This window comes from Aptenodytes forsteri, unplaced genomic scaffold, assembly GCF_000699145.1.
Source record: "Aptenodytes forsteri isolate BGI_AS27 unplaced genomic scaffold, ASM69914v1 Scaffold376, whole genome shotgun sequence".
Lineage (NCBI taxonomy): Eukaryota > Metazoa > Chordata > Aves > Sphenisciformes > Spheniscidae > Aptenodytes > Aptenodytes forsteri.
Window position 1 is genome coordinate 2658715 of NW_008796056.1, and position 20354 is coordinate 2679068.

The following is a 20354-nucleotide window of genomic DNA, read 5'->3' on the forward strand; positions in this document are numbered from 1 at the left end:
TTTAGAGAGAAGGATGTTGTGGGGGACCGTGTCAAAGGCCTTACAGAGGTCCAGATAGACGACATCTGTAGCCCTTCCCGTGTCCACTGCTGTAGTCACTCCATCATAGAAGGCCACTAGGTTAGTCAGGCAGGACTTGCCCATGATCATTAAATAATGACAACCCATACTGCATAAACTACCCATGGAAGCGCAGAGCTGAAGTTGTCAGCTGAACTGCTTTGGCATTACCTCTTCACTTACACTGCGTTAGGACTTTATTTTGTAACAAATACGTACAATTTAAATGCTCAGTCCCATTCCTGGCGTTTCTTCACCACCGACTATTACTTCACTGATGACTCCAGATGGCTTATTAACAACAGTATAGACAAAAAGTCACTTTTTCAAGCAGCAACTGTTTATTATTGGGAAAAACATTAGGACTTTTTTTTTCTCTTACATATACTTGATTTGAATAAAAATAATTTAAAAATTTTTAATTTGTTTTTATATTACATGAAAATAACTCGAAACAAGGACTGTGAATTTTGGAAGCAAGAAAACAGACAAAACCATTTTTAGCTGCTGAGATGTAGTACTTGGATTTTTTTTAACTCAAATAGAGAAACAATCAGAATTTTCATTCCAGTGAAGAAAATTAATCCATCTATAAAATATCTTGAAGTTTGAGAATGGTATATAGTTACACTAGAAAGTATTCATAATATAGTGTGTGAATTCTAACATATTACCTAAAATATATAATTTCTCAGACTTTACAAGGTCAAATATTTTAGACCATATTCCAGTGGAAAAACACTACAAACCTATTACGATCCTTTTAAAGTTCCTGTTGAATTAACTTTTATTTCCTTTCGAGAAATTTTAATATAATATTTCAAGCAATAAAATATTGCATAAAAACTAGCTTGCAGAACTTTATTCACACTAACTTGGACAACCGCTGTTGCAAAGGATGAAGCACCTTTGGTAACAGTGATAAAGCATCACTGTTACAGTAGCTGATGAAGAAGCAGATTTTGTGCACAGATTGGTACAAGTTTCATGACATTTCTGTAAATCTGATAAAAATTACTGTATATTCGATGATAAGAAATGAAACTAATGGGAATTAAAATATGCTTAAGGCTGGGGTAGGATTACAGTGTTACAAGACAAAGATTCTATTAATTAATCCAATTCATATCATCTGACAAAGACTTCCAATAAAACACTGATATCTTCTTTTTCCTTTTTAAAATACATGCAACCTACTGCAATTTCCATTCCCTGACTTACCTCGTCTCTTTCCAGTTCAATGTGAATATAGTTCATCTTTTCATTAAGTTCTAGGGTAACGAACACCATTCAGCACCACCTGAATGGATTCTAATAAAAAAAGCCCCAAAAAGCAAAAAAAGCAATTAGCATGTCAAGGTCTCCCTTTAGAACACAAACTATTATCTGCAGAAATACTCAGGGTAAAAACGAGATGGAATTTGCATAGGTAGTTATTTGCATTGAGTACCATATTAAAGTTAATGCAACTGTCCCAGTTGTGGCTGGCTGACGGACCGACGGAAAACCACTCTTCACCGAGTACAAGGAAAAAATACTATTAATACGATCGTCAAAACTGTTCTCTTCTAACAGTCTAACCTCAGGGATCAGTTCTCTTTTAAAGAAATGCTTGAAATGCTGGCTGGCGTTGCAGCTTGACAAACAACCCGATGCCATCTAAAGCGACAATGTCAAGCCCTTTAAAAATAAACATTTAATTTCAGTATATTTTAGGGGATTTTTTGTTTTGTTTTGTTCTTGGCTTTTTTATTTTTGTAACTGTCTGCTGTTTCCAGCACCATCTCAGAGGCTGGAACTTTTCATTCCTTCCTCTGCCGGTTTTGTCATTTTCCACTTGGCAGATACTGACCACCACACCCCGCTGCTCCTCATGGCGCAGCAGTCACCGGTACCGCCTTCTTATTTTCCTTGTCTGTTATCCGTATTGTCAGTGGGATTTACAGCCCTGGAATGTGATTTCTGAATTAATACGCATTTTCTTTTCCTAAGGGAATGCCTTATTTTGCAAACATAGCTGTGTAAAAACACTGTAATTTTAAATAACGAGTGGGCGGTGGCTCTTTTGAGATAAATCAGTGATGCAATTTAGAAAGCCAAGGAGGCATTTTCACCCGACTGCAATAGTTTTAAGGTCAGGAAAAATTTTGGACCGAAACTATGCCATTTGTCTTCCTTTGTAAATTAAGAATTACTTTTAGTTTTACCAAGAAATATTCTACTGAAATTATTATGCATATTTATGTTTTACTTCTCTAAATATATTACTCATTTGTTTAATTCATTCAGGAATCTACCATACCGTCAACCAACTACAGTAATCCAGAAATATTTTCTGTGTACGGAAGGGGCTTAATCACTAAGCCACACCTTCCTGCAAAGCTTCAGTATTTTTGATTGGTAAAAAGCATTTCTCATTGAAATAATACTGAAGTGGAGCCCAAGCCCTCCTCCATATATACGACTGTTAAGTTAATTAACTTTTCAGGACAAAACGCTGATCACATTCAATGACAAGATATACTATAGTTTTCAAGACAGCTCCAGGGGTAGCTCTGGTGGTACAACTGTGTATCTTGGGTCAAGCTTAGGTGTGAAATCCTTGAAGTTCTTAGATGCTTCAGTACCAAATACATCTAAAACTTTCCTGTTCATGAGAGCAAACCTGAAAAAGAAGAGACATGAGAGAGTGAACAGATTATTAATTTACTTCTGAAAAACTAAAATTATTAAAATTATTTTATTTTTAAATTATTAATTTATTTATGAAATTATTAAAATTATTTCACTTCATGAAAGACTATCCAAATCTTTGAAATACAGGCTTCAGCCTGCACTGTTTAAAGACTACAAGTTTTTCATCTTGGGCAATAAAGATTTAAACAAAAATTAAAAATTGACTGTGGAAAAAGGGAAAGGAGAGAGTCCGCTTCTACTTTAAAGTTCACAAAAAAAGTCAAAACAAAATATACTCTTCTTTCTCACCCCAGCCTCGCAAACTCTGGCCATGCCTGCCCAAGTGTGGATAACAATTTTATGGGTGTTACAATCTAATTCCATCTCTTTAGTCCTCAAAATTGTTGAGTGAAAGACCTATGAAATGTCAAAAGAATCTGCCTCTATGGAAAGAGTGTCAAAATTACTATTACAGAGATTTATTTTCAGATAAAATAAATGAGCAGAATAGAATTTCTTTTCCCTCCCCTCTTTCAGCTAAAGCAATCTTAGGATTAGCACAAGAGCGAAAAAGGCAGCCAAAATTGGACATCTGCACTGACATCATCCCGTGTCGTGTTTGTACAGCCTCAGAGGTTGCCTGCAGACTGCCTCCAGGCATCCCAAGGAAAGCTTCCCACTACGTCTAGCAATGCATTCAGTCACCTCATGTCCAGCTAAGAGTGTACTGTGCCATGGGGAGTGCAGGTTCAACATGCTCCAGGGACTGGCCTCTGATTTCACTTCTATTTTTGTAGTCTGGAGAGCTCATTGTCATGACAAATGTTACCTTTTATAATCCCATTCATAAAGTGATCTACATCACGATTTGGATGCCTTGCTTCTGCCACATAGTACATCAGTATAATAGCATACATTTCACTAAATTGTATTTTTATAAATCAGTTACCGCAAAACCTATTTTAAAAGGTAAGCATTTTAGATCCCCGCAGCAAATAAGAGAAAAAACATCCAATAAGATATTAGTGTAAATTTATGGTTATAACCAGTGAAAATTTTTCATTAGTTTTCCAAGAAAAAAAATTCCTTTCCCAACTGACACAGATGTCCTATAAAAAAACCTATTGAATCTTCAAAGTATTCTTAGGAAATACTCTGACATTTCTAGTAATGCTTTTAAACATGTAGTAATACCATGTTGTCGATCACTGTACATACTAAGTGATTTCTTCAACCTGCATAGTTGTTTACCGGATTCTTCATATTCCACTGAAATCTGAAAGCATTCCACCCTCTAAGTGAACAAAAGATAAAAAAGCCTTCAAGTAAAACACTCATCTGCTAAATAGTCTTAACTAGATTTAACTCTTTGCTCCTGTCATTAGACTAAACCTAGCAGTGTCGCTTCAGCAGCAAAAAACTTCAAGTGGACTGGAAACCATTTGAAAAGCAAAGTAAATACTCAGGAAATTAGTTCATACATACTCATACGGCTCTGCCGTTGACAGCGAATGACACAGAAAGTTGAATTTGATCAATGGCGTGTTCAGACAAGCCATAACATACTCCCAATTACATACCTGCCCTTTGTTAGTCGTAAAAGAAATTTCCAGTACGAAGGTCTCAGGTTCTGAACTTCCATGACAGCCTGCAAGGAGAGTATTCTTTCAAAGCCAGCTGATGGCGTCAGGCAAAAGCTTCATCTGCTACATTACGTTGCCAAAACCAGTGAAAGGGTAGTTATGGAAATTTTTTTTTTTTTTTTTTTTTTTTTTTTAAATCATCTCATGATTCATGGACTGAAAGCAGCTGTGATGACCTGCCATGGTCCAGCGCTGTCAGTAGACAAACCACTCACAGCTGAATTCGGTGCTCTGTATGACCACCACCAGCACAGACTGATATTCCCAGAAGATTATCTTTCAAAAGTGGTGGCAATTAACTTAGATCTCATTGCAGACAAAGCAACAATAATCCTTATTATTCCTACATGCATGATTTTGCACTTGTGGATGCCACATTTACCTGCTATTTTATCCCCCACTCACTCTGCATTTTGTGATCTACCATTTCTTGTAGCCAGTCATCTTTGTATGTCATGTTACATATCTTAAATAATGTTATATAACCAAAACCCTTGTCTTCTCTCTATTCCATTACTTTTCAAGGTCACTTATGAATATAGTGAGTAACAAACATCTCAGCATAGATCCCTTTACTAATTTCCCCCTCCTTCCTCCCTCCTAAACCTAGTAATTTATTTCCAGTCTTGGGCTGCTTTTCCAACTAGTTATTAAAAAATGAAAAAACCCTTTCCTCTTTTCTCATATTAACTTTATTTCTGTTAGCCTCATACGATGGTCCTTGCCAATAGTATTTTGGAGATTTCAATGCTGCAGACCTTCAGGCACGTTCCAAGCACTAAAATATCAGTTCACTTTGATATTAGAATGAGAGATATTCTCAAATATATGGGAGCAATGAGGAGGAGGAGTGGAACTGTCCTGTTAAGCATGACAGAGCAGAAGACTGCTTTAGGGTCATTTTATATTCTCTTTATTGAGGGGTACAAAAAGTACATATAGTTACGGAGGTCCAGAAAACATTCAGTGGGATGTTTCAGTAGGTGGTCTAGAAATAGAGAGATGTAGTGGAATAGTAGAGTAATTTGGGTACCACTGAAAAGGAGCTTTTCTAGCTGATGCAGCCGATAAAAGGACTGAGGGTGAAGGCATGTAATTGACTTGGAAAGTGCAAAAGATGCTAACTACAGGTCGTTTCAAACATAAAACTTCAGATTTTCTTACTGATTTTTGCAGATTCTTTCAAATAGGCAACTTTAATTCAAGTTAGCTGAAAGTGAAAACTTCTAGCATAAAAAAGCATAAAATATTACAATATATTGTTTGTCTCCTTGAGAACCAGTCTGTTCATATGCTTAAGAAAGCCCATACATTTATGTTCATCTTGTCGGGCAATGCATTTTGAGATCCTTTCCAAAGAATTCAATGCTTTGTATAATGTAATCAGCTATAAGCATATGAGAAATCCGAGTCCTAGAAATGATCTTCCCACTGTGACACTCAAAAGCAGGATGCTGGAGCCCCAGTTCACAGCATCTTGCTGGAATCACTACATCACACTATCTTGTCTGTATCACTGTATCCCTGTACTCCTCATTTCATTCAACATTTGACTTAAACTAGAAGAACTTCATATTCTGTTAGAAGACAGCATACTTACTGCCTGAAAGCATATCGATGTAGAAATGGCATAGATGATGCTGTCTGCATGAGGAAAATAGGGAACCTTCCCTGCTTCAATGCCTTTGAAGTACATAGTCTATAAAAATAAACAAGAAATGCTGAATGAAACAAAATAAACAAAGTAGCTTTTTACTTTTTATTTTACCTTTTCAAAGTAACATGTCAACATTACTAACCTATGTTCATATATTTTTGTGTATGTCCACAAATGTGACATTGATTGAGATAGCTTATAGAAGTTATCCAAGATCAACAGAATAAGAGGCTATTAATGTATAGAACAGGACCTAGCAACAGCTTGGGTGTTAAAAGGGTAGTATAGATCTTAAAGATAAAAAAGGGAAAGTTTGCTATGTTAAATTCTTCATTTTAAAAAAGCAAAAGAACAATGCAATAACTATTCCAACAAGTGAATATTCACTGTTCTTAAACAGCTTGAAATCACATACTTTTCCTTCTGAGAAAACATGTAAAGTTTATTTTCCTGAGCACAGCTTGACCTTCCAAAGCAGCACACGCCTCTTTGGTCAGTTACCCTTGGCTTGCCTAAGATGATAAAAGTAGAAAAAAAAAAAAAAAAAAAAAAGGGAAAGAAAGAACACACAGCACTTTTCTTATTTCACTGCAGCCACAATGTCTCAACGTCCAGAGAAAACCATCAGCAATACAAGATAATATTGGTTTTTTACAACTGGTGTTCTAAAAGTCAATATGGATAACTCAGATTTGCTTTTATATAACCAATATGTGAACTATCTTCAGAGCTTGATCTAGGATTACAAGGAGCAAGAATAAACAGAGTATAACTTCCCTTTTTATGTTTAATTTTATGCTTTAAAAAAAAAAGTTCCTTCTTTTTATATTCTTTGAAATGAATTCTGCTCTGGTAATGGAGGTGGATAAATATCACTAGGGAACGAGGCCCTCGAGGTCTGCAGGAGAAAGCTTTGTGATTTGGGGATGATGTCTGCAAGAGAAAGCTTTGTGATTTGGGGATGATGTATCATAAGAGAACGCTCTCAACTTATTCCAGTGGTGCTGTTGGGGAAATGACTAAGTCCCGATTTTATGGAAAAATCACAGTAAGAAATCAAAAGCTGGTTAGCAAAGTATAATCAACATACCCAAACTCTACAAACCTTTTTTTTTCCTGGGCTCCTAATTTTAACAAGTTCATAGAAGTAATTCAAGCCTTTAAAATAGCAATTAGAACTAAGTTCATTGCAAAGCTGGGAATTCAATCAGTTGAAGTATACTGACAAACAACTCCAGCTATAGACTAAAACCTAAGCTATTTTGAGTTATCTTAGATTGCTGAATGCCAAAATTAGGGAACAAAGGCAGGAAGTTAAGCTGTAGCTTTTGGCAATAAATCTGCAATTAAGGACTAGGTCTGATTTATGTTTCTGGCAGAATAGACATTCTTGGAACTTTCAGATTTAAAAAATCTGCAAAAGCTACAAAGCAAAGGGCTATCAGGAGATTAAAAAAATGCATGGAGAATATACATGGAGACCAGTGGATAAAGGACTTTTAAAATGAGTCACAGAAAAAAAAAGAAAGAAAGAAATGAGGCCACAGAACGGCACTGCCTCTTGGCACACACGTACTGAAACACACCACCACCACACAACATTGTGTTATACTGGACTTGTCTGACAAAGCCTGTGCTTTAATTTTCTTTTTCTGCCTTGAAAAAAAAGACGAAATGAAGAGCTCTATTATGAGGGTAATATCTTACCTCTACTAATTTGGACACCAGATACATAGAGATAGTAGTACTTTTGTAAAACATCATAGAAATTCCTGCTAGACACCCTGTAACAATTAGAAAACAAAAGTATTGTTAAGGTTGTGATTTATTGTTGCTGTTGCAGTATGTCAGCTCAACAGGCACTGCATAAGATTATGCTTTCTGTTGCTGCAACAAAGTTCAGTGATGTTCCTGTGCTGCCCATCAAAATATGGTTTATGTCATTAAAAAAAGAGAGTCTTGAAACCCTGAAATAAATCTGTAGTTCAGTGCTCAGGAGCACAGCATCACATTTCCTCTCTCATCCCACAAGGAAGAGAGACCTCTGAGGTTCCAATACATGATAGACGCAAAACAGCAGGGAAGGGCCTGCACCACCACACATATTTCATGGCAAAAGGGTCCTTCTTCAGATCCAGAGGAGCCCATCCTTTCAAATGTGTATTCTGTCACGTATGGAAGAGTCGGTATTTGAACCTCACATCTCTACAGTTGGAAAATAAAGGACAAGTTCACATTTGTGCATACAATAATATATTGTCCTTGAAGCTGACCATAAAAACCACACCATTTGATTGAATTTGCCTTACAATTTCAATTGCAACTCTTTATCTGAAGCTACTTGAAACACTGCTGTCACTTTGACACAGCCTTGATGTACACAGTCCTGTTTTCATCACAGAAGTCTGAAAAGGGCATGGAAGGACAGACAAGAGAAATATTTGCAGAGTCCCAACAGAGGCAACATAAACTTCTTGTCATGGACTCACCAGCTACAAGTGCATGAAGCTCATCATCCAGGTTTCGTACCCAACGCAGGAAGCAACTAGTACCCTGTAGGTGAACAGAGAGCAGGATTAGCCCTAGTTAATTCTCTTTCATGACACATAGACTGGAGATATTCCTCTATAAGCTAGGAATATAGCACACAGTATGAATTAAGAGTGTAGTGTGATAATACCCAAAATCCACAGTACCTGAAACATTTCAGTGTTTTAATTAACAGTTTACCGCTACCGTTTCTTTCCAAATCAGAGAGCAGATCAATCTAATTTGAATACCAATCCAATTCCAAAGCTTATCTTGAATTCACATCATCTTCATTTGTTGTAGTTATCTAGACTCTTTCCCATGATAAAGTCTGTTTTCAACTGCACACCAAACACTTTGAGATTTTTCCATACATCAAATAAATTCTGGAACCAGGAAAACACATTAATCTAAAAAGTTAGAACTGCACATGATTAAAAGACACAGTGAAACGCGTAATAACCTGTTTGTTGACACAGACAACAATACACAGCTGTTCAGGCCAGAACGGACGTAAGTAATTGTGGCTTAGGCTGCATTAAAATATATTTCATTTGGATGACTGCAGGTTACCAAATGGTCCAGATTGTTCCACATCTGCCACATCCTCTGCACTGTTTTTTTAACTGTTTTGGAAACCCATACTTTGTCTCCAAATTTTATACCTGCTAAATTTCTGTTTGTTTCTAAATGGTTCGAGATCTGCTTAGTGAGGCCCAATCCAGTGCTGGCGGCACCGAGAGAACATTATATAATTCAGTATGACAGCCCGCTGATGTCTACTTTGAGATATGTGTGTCAGCCTCTTAATCCATCTAATGTGTGCTTTTCATGGAATCAAGGAATGATTTATGTTGGAAGGGACCTCTGGAGATCATCAGGTCCAGCCTGAAGCAGGTCTAATTAGAGCAGGTAGCTCAGGAACTTGTCCAGTTGAGTTCTGAGCACCTCCAAGGATGGAAACTACACAGCCTCACTGGGCAACCTGTTCCAATATTTGGCCACCCTCACATGAAAACATGTTTCCTTACATTTCTTCAAAATCTCCTGTATTTCAGCTTGCATCCACTGCCTTTCATCCTATTACTGCACAACTCCAAGAGGTATAGGTAGCAATAAAATCTCCCCTGAACCTTTTTTCATCCAGCTTAAAATCCAGTTTTCCCAGCTTCTCCTCGCACATCGTATGACCCAGTCCTTAAATCATGTTGGTGGCCCTCAGGTGAACCCACTCTTGAAAATGACATTAAAATTAAAAGAAGAAATGAAGTAATATCTGTGTCCAAAAATGGACACAATACCACAGACGTGATCTCACTAGCTATTTTACAGTGCACATTTTTAAGAAATAAATTCCTTGCAAAGCCACTGATACATTGCAATTATGACAGTCAACTTTCCTACTCAAACTTGTAAACTAATTTTAAAAAGGAAACCAGGCTACCACGGCCAACTTATTTTCTGCAAAACCATGTTTGCTGACATTAATTAACAGGAAGGGGAACACAAAATATTAATATAGCAGCTACTACAATCCTACAATGGCATTTTGGACTGCTTTTAAGGAGAAATGGACTTTTTTTTAAAGCAGTCCATAATGCAATTCCTTTGGGTTCAAAATGCATCAAGCATTTCACTTTTTTTGGCTGTGGTCCAATCTTTTGGAGTGACTAGAATCTCTGCTGCCCTACATGCTTATTTCAAACTGGAAGAAAAATATAATGCAACCCAAATCTGTGTAAGTTACGGAACGCAAACAATAACAGAAAGTAGAATCATAGAATCATTCAGGTTGGAAAAGACCTTTAAGATCATCAAGTCCAACCGTTCACCTAACACTTCCAAGTCCACCACTAAACCATGTCCCCAAGCACCACATCTACATGTCCTTTAAATACCTCCAGGGATGGTGACTCAACCACTTCCCTGGGCAGCCTGTTCCAATGGCTTGTTACTTGGGAGAAGAGACCGACACCCACCTTGCTACAACCTCCTTTCAGGGAGTTGTAGAGAGCGATGAGGTCTCCCCTCAGCCTCCTTTTCTCCAGGCTAAACAACCCCAGTTCCCTCAGCCGCTCCTCAGCAGACTTGTTCTCCAGACCCTTCACCATCTTCATTGCCCTTCTCTGGACACGCTCCAGCACCTCAACATCCTTCTTGTAGTGAGGGGCCCAAAACTGAACACAGTATTCGAGGAGCAGCCTCACCAGTGCCGAGTGCATACTTAATAAAACTATAAATAAAGGTCAGAGCATGTCACCCTCATAAAATGAGTATCTATAGAACTAAATTACACTTTGCAATTGCAGCTTTTAAAAGACATCAAAATAATTTCAGCTTTTGCAATTTAAATACTTTTTTTCTCTAAAGGCTCTTTTCTTAAAGTTTGAGCAAAAACTTAATTTTCAAATAAACTCTGAACAGCCCATTTGCACTTTGCCATCAAAAATTTTAAACTCTGTAGCCTTACAAAGTCTTGTCTCTCAATCTGACTGCAAGTCAAGTGAAATGCTGTTTTGCTTACAAATAATGCTTGGTTTTTTAATTTTCACTAAGTAATATTTACCCTGAATAATACAGAATTATCTTAACTTTGCAGAGCAAGTAAAGTGGCAGTTGAAAAATGACATGTGTGATTAAGAATATAAAAGCGCAAAAGCCACTTCAGCACTGCACTATGCAATATATTCTCCCTTAGGGTGTGTGTTTCGTCACATTCTCTTTTGGCATAAATAAATATAATTTTATTAATTCCAACAATTCTGTATGAATACGTATCAGTTCGCAATCTGTCGTCTTATAATGGTGCAGAAGGGTAGATTTCCAAGTGATAAGTGCAATGTCTCCTCAGCTGGACATGATATATGTTCTAAAATCTCCTGCTATTTAGCATCAAATAAGAATTCCAGGTATTTGAGCCAAAAAAGTCTGCAAATGGCTTCTCTCTGGCAACACTGCTGCTACCGCAGTCACTACTTGTGTCTGCACTAAAATGTTTCTGTGTAACAGCATGTCCCTTTGAAATCTGAATTCACTTTCTCTGAAGTACTCCCTATCTCCTGATCTTGATACCATGCTGCAAAATCCATCTGGTTTATTCAGCAATGATAGAAAAAACACATGGAATGGAAGACCAGTTTTCTATTTACAGTTTGATTACTGCAATACTATAGAATTTGTCGGTGACGTGCTGTAGCAAACAGTATCAGTAATATTAAGCAGCTAGACTTTTTAGGTTTTTGTAATATTCTGAAAAGTGACATAAAACCCATGGCATTCATCATTTCTGTATGCTATAAGCTTACTTTGTATATACTGACGAAAGATCCCAGAAAAGCTCCAAGCTGGAAATTTTCCTTGTTGTAGAAGAGGGAAAGTAGCCGGGATGGTTCTGTAAACAGATGCCGGAAGGTAGATGGAATACGAAGGCAACACTGGATCAGGTAACCGATGCTAAACATCCTAATGAAGCCCTAGAGAAAAGAAAGAAAGATTTTGTGGTACGAAACCACAAATTCAGAAAAAGGAAAAGCAAAAACATCTACAGAAGTACTTATTTTTGACATCGAGCAGTTTAAAACCCACTCTGCAAGATAGTATGTAAAATGCATCTCCATCTTCAAACTCAAGATCAGGTTTTTTTTCCTGATTCCCCTGTAAAATAGCAAAGGCAATAAAATCATAGACAACTGACTCTCCTTTAATTTCTATGAATATCTGAAAGGCCTCATGGGACAAACTCTATTTCTCTTCTGCTCCAAAATTCTGTCCTTTGAAATAATCCTGATGACTTCATTTCCAGGTTACTGACCAGCTTTTAACCACAAATGAGTACAGAGGAAAGTAATGCGGTGGAAAAAAAGAGCACTTCTACATTCAAATGTCTGGAGAAAGCACTAAAGGAGGAAAATGTCCACGGAAAATAAATTTCAGAAAGTGTGAGAATTAGAAATTGACCCTGATGGCTTGGCACGTGCTCACGTACTTTCCCTCAACCAAACTGGAGGCTCAGTGACGCCTGCAGCAAGAGAAACGGCGAAACTGGAAGGGAGATTATGTGCAGAGCTACTGAGAAAGGATAACATGGGTTGCAATAAATTTTTCTTACTACTCCACCTTGGAGACAGATCTGCTTTTTTATACCATGCTACAAAACCACACTGACTTTTTCTTTCTAAATTCTTCTCCCCAGTTTCTTAAAACTTCCTCCAAAGCTTCCTATCATTATTGTTACCCTATGGCTGAACTTCTCCAATCATTCTGAATAAAAATCTATCCATTTTTTGGTTGGAAGATGCCTTATCTGAAAACTATCTGTGCACTCACCATTGGCAAATAAGGCAGGCACCCAATGCTCAGGACTTCTGTAGTTCATTTTTCAGAATATACTCAGGAACACTGGGACAATTCCAGTTAGAGGGACAACTGGCAGAGGGTTTGACTGAGCAACCTTTCAAACTCAGAAACTCAAAACATTTTTGCCTCCTACAGAACTTTATAATGCATCATAAAGCTCATAAAATTTTATTGTGGTTAAACATCCAGTAATAAACTCTTCCTGAAGCAATTACTCTCCCTGCTACTCAAGAAGTGATTTATGAGAAGCAAGTGGAAGAAACTATATTGTGTCATCCAATGATCCAGTAGCTATGAATGAAAAATTTCCACTTCTTTGTCTGCTACTTTTAAAGGTATGCAAATTGTATGTACTGAACAGCTAACGACCCAGTATTTTCTGATCGTGTAATGAAAATGCTTACTGAAAGGTATGCGAGGTAGGCCGAGATGTAAATGCACTGTGAAATTTGTGTAGTTAAAATGTCAAAATTAAGATGAACATATATTCACCCCTAAAATTAAGAGGTACCCTCGTGTGAAGTACATAGCCCTTGTCTTCCAGAAAAATTAGACGATTACGATACCAGGTACCATTACATAAAAAGAAAGTCCTAAAACCAGCAGTTATGAACAAAGCCCAAAACAAGAGAACAACCAACAGTATGGTATGTTTGACATTTTCACCCAGCTGTAGGAAAGGTTACTCTGATGGGGTGAGGAACACTGCATTAGGAAACACTTAAATTCCAACTGGAAACACTCAAATATATCTGTGATTTTATTTTTATGAGTAGCCTACTTAGAAGGGCTGAACTGAAGGACTGAGGCTTAGTTTTGATGAGCACTAAACAGCAGTGAGTAGTGCACAAAATCTTTCTATTTAGCTTATTAAATCAACCAAGTGAATCCGTATCACACTTACAGGTGTTTTTCAGAGTCACAGAAAGTATTACATCTTATAATCAATGCACAATATTGTAACTTTTCTCTTCCATAAAAAGACCTCAAATGATAACGGAGGTAGAAAACAGTGGAGTATACGCAGGTCACTATAATAAGCGTAAGTGAGTGAAGAAAACTCTGCTAAGAGCCATTTCTTCACAGAGGTTTTGAGTTGGGACTCAGATCAGCCAGAAGCAGCAGCACAGTGAAACTACGTATCTGCAAAACTCATTGACTAAACCTTTTCTTTTTTTCTTCCTTTTGAGAAACAGATTTCTTAAAAAGTTAATAATACAGTCAAGATATTGGCTATAATGTAAATTCAGAAAAGCACGTGTGTGCACATAAACAGAGTTCAGTAACATACCAAAACTCAGTCGAACTGTTGCAACATATTAGGAATTAGTTAAAATAATTATTTAAAATAATTTATTTAAGATATTTAACATTTGTTCTGGGTATACGGTTGCCCTTGTTCCTTCAAGAGATAGAATGCAGAGATTACAATCATCAGAAAATAATCTCATATTCTTTTTGGTCATCCTAGTCATTAGGTAAGTTGTGAGGATCATCTGGTGTCACCCACAGCATCAGCAGAAAGAATGGACAACTGGACTACTACTGCTGGCTAATGTCTCCTCATTGTAACCAACTGGAATAACAAAAGAGGAAAAATATTGTTTGACTGCTTCTGGTAGCTCTTTTCAGACACTTACAAACCCAAAGCATTTTAAGTATTTAAAATTTGAAGGAAAGTCTATGAAATCAGGTGGTATGTCATTACTAAATGTTACATAAAAGCTATCACAGATTATGTCAGCTAGCTAACGTGCATTTAAATGTGAAGCAGGAGAAAAAGAGCATGCAATGACAATTAAAGCACAGATATGATAATGAGAAGACGAGATGTTCAAGAGTAAGGGAAAATATAACACGGAGGGGGAATTTTGGCAATAAGCAGCTCATCAGATCATTATCAGATTTGAAAGCTCCCTTACAGATACGGAATTACAAAAACATGCTCAAACCATGTCAGCTGACACTTATTACTGATCGACTCCTGGAACAGCCATAGAGAGAACTGAAAATGCTTTAAGAATTCTGGATCTTTAAAAATCCAAATATATCACAACAAAATTTTTCACTCACATTTTCATTTAAAAAAAAAAGTCACAGAAAAGGCAGGAAATTCAAAGATCTGGCTGCCACTTCAGTGATATTTCTCTGATTATATTATTGTAGTCAAGAATAATTTATACTACAATGCTATACAAGACTGGTATAAGAATGAAGTATGGTTCAAATGCACAATTAGTTTCTCTAAAGAGAGAACAGCCTTATAAAAATGTCTTTTTTTAAATTATTATTTTTAGTCAGGTCAAGACTTAGTTCAGCTCCATTATCAGTTGGGTTTTCTTCTCCCCTCATCCCTTTTTGAGGGTATGTGAAATGTGAACAAAATGATGCTGAATAAACAACTGAAGAGGACAGAGACTTCCGAATATCCCCTTTTTGGTTTTCCTGTTCTTTTCATCATTAACACATCTTCCTACTCACCTAAAAAAGGATAGAGCGAGTAGTGTGGGGACGGTCTACTGTAATCTGAGGAGCTCACAACCTGGAATTAGATTTGGGTCATTCCACTAGAGTGACTGAACAAGACTAACTCCTATTTCTTGGTCACCCTTCTATTTTAAAGGCATTTCAAGCTCATTATATTCTCTAATGGTCAGATCACCTCTCTCTTTACCCATGAAGTCACATACACAATCATTCTTCCAGCAGATTATGACAGTTTTCCATGGAGAAGAGGCATCAGTTCCATCACGAGGACTTCAACAGAAATCCTTACTTGTTTGTTCTAACTGCGCTTGTAAAATAATACAGTGTTATGAGGGTACTTACTAGATTTGACTGCTGAGCATGCAGCACAGAATGCATAAGGATTTTGTGTGAGATTAATAAATAAGCTGAGGAAGCAAGTCTGGACTAACAGTAGTGAAGAGCTAATTACTGTAAAATATGTCTAAGTAATGAAAGACAGCACTTTATGTAAAAGTGCAGCAGACTGAAGTTATAGCAAGGCACCCATGAAAAAAGATGAACACTAGGAAATACTACCATCAGCAGAGATGTTATGCCTTGAAGAAAAGAGCCCATGAATGAAACATTAAGTGGACTGAAATAGCGGTGAGAGGTTGTAAAATTGTAATTTTAATCTGGGTTCTGCTAAATATATGTCATACCTACAACAGAAAAGTAACATAACTATCCTGAACTACTCGTGAATGCTCTACTGCATATTCTCATCGTAATTCAGCAGAACACTTAAGCACCATCTCAAATCCCATCAACTCCAGTGCAACTTATATCCATGTTACACAGTGGTACGCTAATATACTGCAGTGTAAAAAGAGTGTTAATACAACACAAAATGATGTTGTTAATAAACATACATGAATAAATGTTGTGCTAGATCTCTTCTGATGCTAAATTTAAGCATAGCTCTTCTGAGATAACATTAGCTGTATATAAAATGTTAATTTTAAAAAGTTACTTTTGAAAGTGATATATATCAAAAGCATCTGAAGAGACTCAAATCCATTTTTGCTGCTCCATAAATAAAAATGGGTAAATTATTAAGTGATTGAGATCTTCTGGAGTCTTACCAACTCCTAAAACAGGCATAGCAGGTGGTACCACCTGTGCCAACCCAACGCAAGCCAAAACAAATCTCTACACAGTACTCCTCTGAAAAAAAAATGCGCTGATCACATTAATTATGGAGGATGAATTATGCCACCGGACATAAACAGCTCTTCCTGGGTGCAGCAACTGTGACCAATCTCTCATTACCTTGAGCCCTTAAAATAAATGAATGGAGGAGCGAGCCCAGCGCCCGGCAGCAGCGTGCCAGACCCGCGCAGCTGCACGTGCGCCAGGGCTGCCCCCCCTGCCGAAACAGCACATTCCAGGTGCTTTATTTAGGGTGGAGTCACAAGTGGCCTCAGCCGTGAAGTGCATCACATAGTTAAACAAGTTCCTTGCTCGCTAGTCCATTTTTTCCCACACGTTTTATGTTATTCATTCACTCCAGCTAATCTGAAAGACCAGAGAACTTTAACCCCACCACCACCCCGTCCTAAATTGAGAAAATCTGTTTTCAGGCTTGTCACATTTTCAATAGAAGAAGAATGAGTAACAGGTTCCTTTCTCATTTCCTAAGTATACGCCTTTTCTGACTAAAGACTTTTACCCTGTCTTTGCCAGAGTTTGTCAATCTAACTTTTTCTGCACTTACTTTAATACAATATGAGATGCAATTATCTCCATAGTGTTTACAGCATCTATGCCTTGGGCCATGTTTGCACCTGCAAAAAGCACAATGAAACACGTATTAACTCGTAGCTGTTTTCAGCGTCATCAACAGAAGACTTCATAAATTTTTCTTGCCTAAAAATACATAAAGTGCTGTTTTCCCACCACTCATTCTCCCCATTACCCATTGAAGGGCACTGTGAACTTTTATGATGCCATAAAAGGACAATAAAAACTAACAATACCTTAGTTGTACAGCAAGAAATGTCTGCACACTTATTTGGATCCAACCTCTTGCCATGCTACACATTAAATACAAAATTAAAGAGCAAATTTTCTGCTGTGGTCAACAGGGAGAAGCGATGTGACCCTTCCCGGTCTGTCTCTGCTTCATGGTTCTGGAAGGATATTTGACCAAGCATCCATTATCTGAGTCCTCACATCTTTCATACCACTGCAAGGTTCATTGGAGGGCAACGCAGAACATACAAATGCACAGAGATACCCTGTGAGACTTCTCTCGATTACAAGCCTTTCACTTCTGGGCTATTTCTTCTACTGTGTTGATTTTTATGTAGCTCTTACTTTGGACTGAGAATTTGACCTTGAGCATTTAAAAGAGACTGACTTGGGATGGTGGGACACGTGGATTGTGCAGTTGTTAGCCCTGCATTATGTAGAATTAAAAGAAGTAATGTCATACCAGGTCTGAACGTTTTATTTTGCTATAGCCAAGTATTTAAGTTTTAATGCAAAATAAATTACACAATTTATATACTGTGCCAAATATCTTGGAAGTTTTGAATCGTGTACTATAAAGTCTAATGGCCATAAATCATCTGTGAGGTCAGTTTATGTAGCAAAAATTGTAATGGGAATGTGATCAGGTTACAGGCATTTAGACTCAATTATATTGAAAAGAACCATATGGAAGAAAAACCTGTGAGAGCATTAGGACTGAAAATTGAAAGTTTTCTGAATGTCTTGAGTTGCGAGTTTCAAAACCTTAAAGAAAAAATGCTCTTCTCCACCCATAGTCCCTTGATCCTTGTATTTAACGAACAGCGGAAGAGCTATAAACTGTATCTAGCAAACTGAATAAGGGGGATTTAAGGCAAAATCGGTATCAGCCAAAAGAATCTGCCGATGGCTGGAGCTTCTTCTCCTTGTAGGTCTTTTGTTTTCTAATACAGTCGTGCCTGAGAAGCCACTACTGACTTCCCTTATATTTTTCAATGAAAAACCACAGCGAATCACAGGAAGTCGCCATGTGATGTAGGTCACTTCATTTTTGTTCATTATCTGAGCAAGTAAGATAAGTCACTACTTTGAGAACACAATGCACTTGGAAGACTTGTCTCCTGCATGTCAGCAGGTAAAGATCTGGTCATAAAACTGCTGCTGGAGAGGTCAATGGAAGTGCAGATTCATAGGTGTGGTATGAACAGACCCCTAATCCATTTTTTATTCCATCTTTCGTATAAATGAATGACTTCTTGTGGTACCCAACGTGCCTGAAGAGGACAAATCAAGCACAGCAGAAGTACATCATCTGAACATATTAATCTGAAAAGCTATTTGATGTCATTTCTTTAAGCTCATACTAAAGGACAATAAATTGGATCCTGTAGACCGGGAGGGAACCTATCTTACCTAGCCTCAGATGTCTAGACCTGACCTTGTGCAAAACAGTTTTAGACTCACTCTTCGCTTTGCAATTTCCTATTTCCTGACAGAAGCGGCAGGCCAGCTGCTACCAATCCTGTTCTTAGACAGTTCTCCTTTATGCAATACAGGGATGTAGGTCACCAAAAAGATGATGTTACGGTCACTTAAGGTGACCTAACTAAGGTCTGCTGCTGTGCAATTTCCCCTCCTTAATATCACTACTAGCACCAGCAGAACCATGCCATGAGCTGGTTTTGCTGAAAACTGCAAAAAAAGCAACCACTACTCTGCCACTCAGAATTGACTGAATTTACTCTCCCTTGTTAGACAACTGCACATTGCAAGTCATTCCTATGACATACAGGTTTTAAATTTTGCTTTCATTAGAGTTCATCATTTGTCACTGCTAACTACCCAGTAAAAATGAAATGCAAAACACTTAAATGCAAAGCAAAAATGTTATAAAACATTGTCAAATACAATGTAATAAACCATTAAAATGAGCAAAGTAAGACTGATTCATTTTGTTTAGTTTTTCTTTTGTTTTCTTTGACTCACACTTTGTCCATGAGCTTTTTTGTTAGAGCCAGTATGTTCATTGGCTGCGATATTTTTTCACGATGCTTTATCTTTCTGTCTAGTTTTGAAAATGCTGCTTCAGGTGAAAATGAATGAGTGGGGATTTCTTCTTTCCCTACAATGAACCTGAAAGAAAAAACAAAACAGAGCAAAACAACAATTTTATAAATAACTCAAATAAATACATTAGGCCCAACATAAGTCTCTAAAGTCTTTAAGACAAACTTGAAGTTATTATCCACAGGTCTGCAAAAGAAAATGCATCCTATACAGCTGCCAAACCTTGTATCTCTTTGAAAAGATCAATTCACCAACATATATTTAAACTTCAGATAATGCTGACAGTTGCTGCCAGGAATTTTTTTAAACTAGGAACAAAAACATTACTGGGGAAGTCCATTTCTCATACAAAGCAAGAACACTAAATAAGAAAATAAAAAGGCACATGAAATATCTCAATTATCTCCAGAAAAATGGGGTTACATAAAGGCTGATGATTACTATAATATTTTTATAAAATATCTATTTTGTAAAATCTTCAAGATGTTTTCGCTCCCACCAAGAGCATCAAGTTTGTTTTGCTTGGCTTCATCTTCAGCCCTCTTTCTTCACCCAGAAGTTGATATTGTCAATATACCAGTTCATCTTAGGTGTAGAATTACTGTGTATCAACAGCAAAGGAGATCATAAGGGCAAGACGACACCCCCCTCCCCCCCCACAGGGGTCCATATTGGGACCAGTCCTGTTCAATATCTTCATCAAGGACACAGACAGTGGGATCGAGTGCACCCTCAGCAAATTTGCAGATGACACCAAGCTGAGTGGTGCGGTTGACACGCCAGAGGGATGGGATGCCATCCAGAGGGACCTGGACAAGCTCAAGAAGTGGGCCCATGTGAACCTCATGAGGTTCAACAAGGCCAAGGGCAAGGTCCTGCACCTG

At 37.5% G+C, this 20354-nt stretch overlaps 1 protein-coding gene across 1 annotated transcript in view; it reads right to left on the reverse strand.

Annotated features, from left to right (window-relative positions):
• Positions 1–381: 381 nt before the first annotated feature.
• The window catches only part of TMEM135 (transmembrane protein 135), a 185485-nt gene continuing 165512 nt past the window's right edge, over positions 382–20354 (reverse strand). Inside the window, exons 8-15 of the mRNA XM_019473930.1 lie at positions 19390–19536; positions 17147–17216; positions 11871–12038; positions 8526–8589; positions 7744–7820; positions 5980–6078; positions 4317–4384; positions 382–2725 (exon numbers count right to left, since the gene is read on the reverse strand). Coding sequence (XP_019329475.1) covers positions 2593–2725; positions 4317–4384; positions 5980–6078; positions 7744–7820; positions 8526–8589; positions 11871–12038; positions 17147–17216; positions 19390–19536 — 826 coding nt within the window. The 3' untranslated portion in view covers positions 382–2592. The remainder of the gene's footprint in view (positions 2726–4316; positions 4385–5979; positions 6079–7743; positions 7821–8525; positions 8590–11870; positions 12039–17146; positions 17217–19389; positions 19537–20354) is intronic.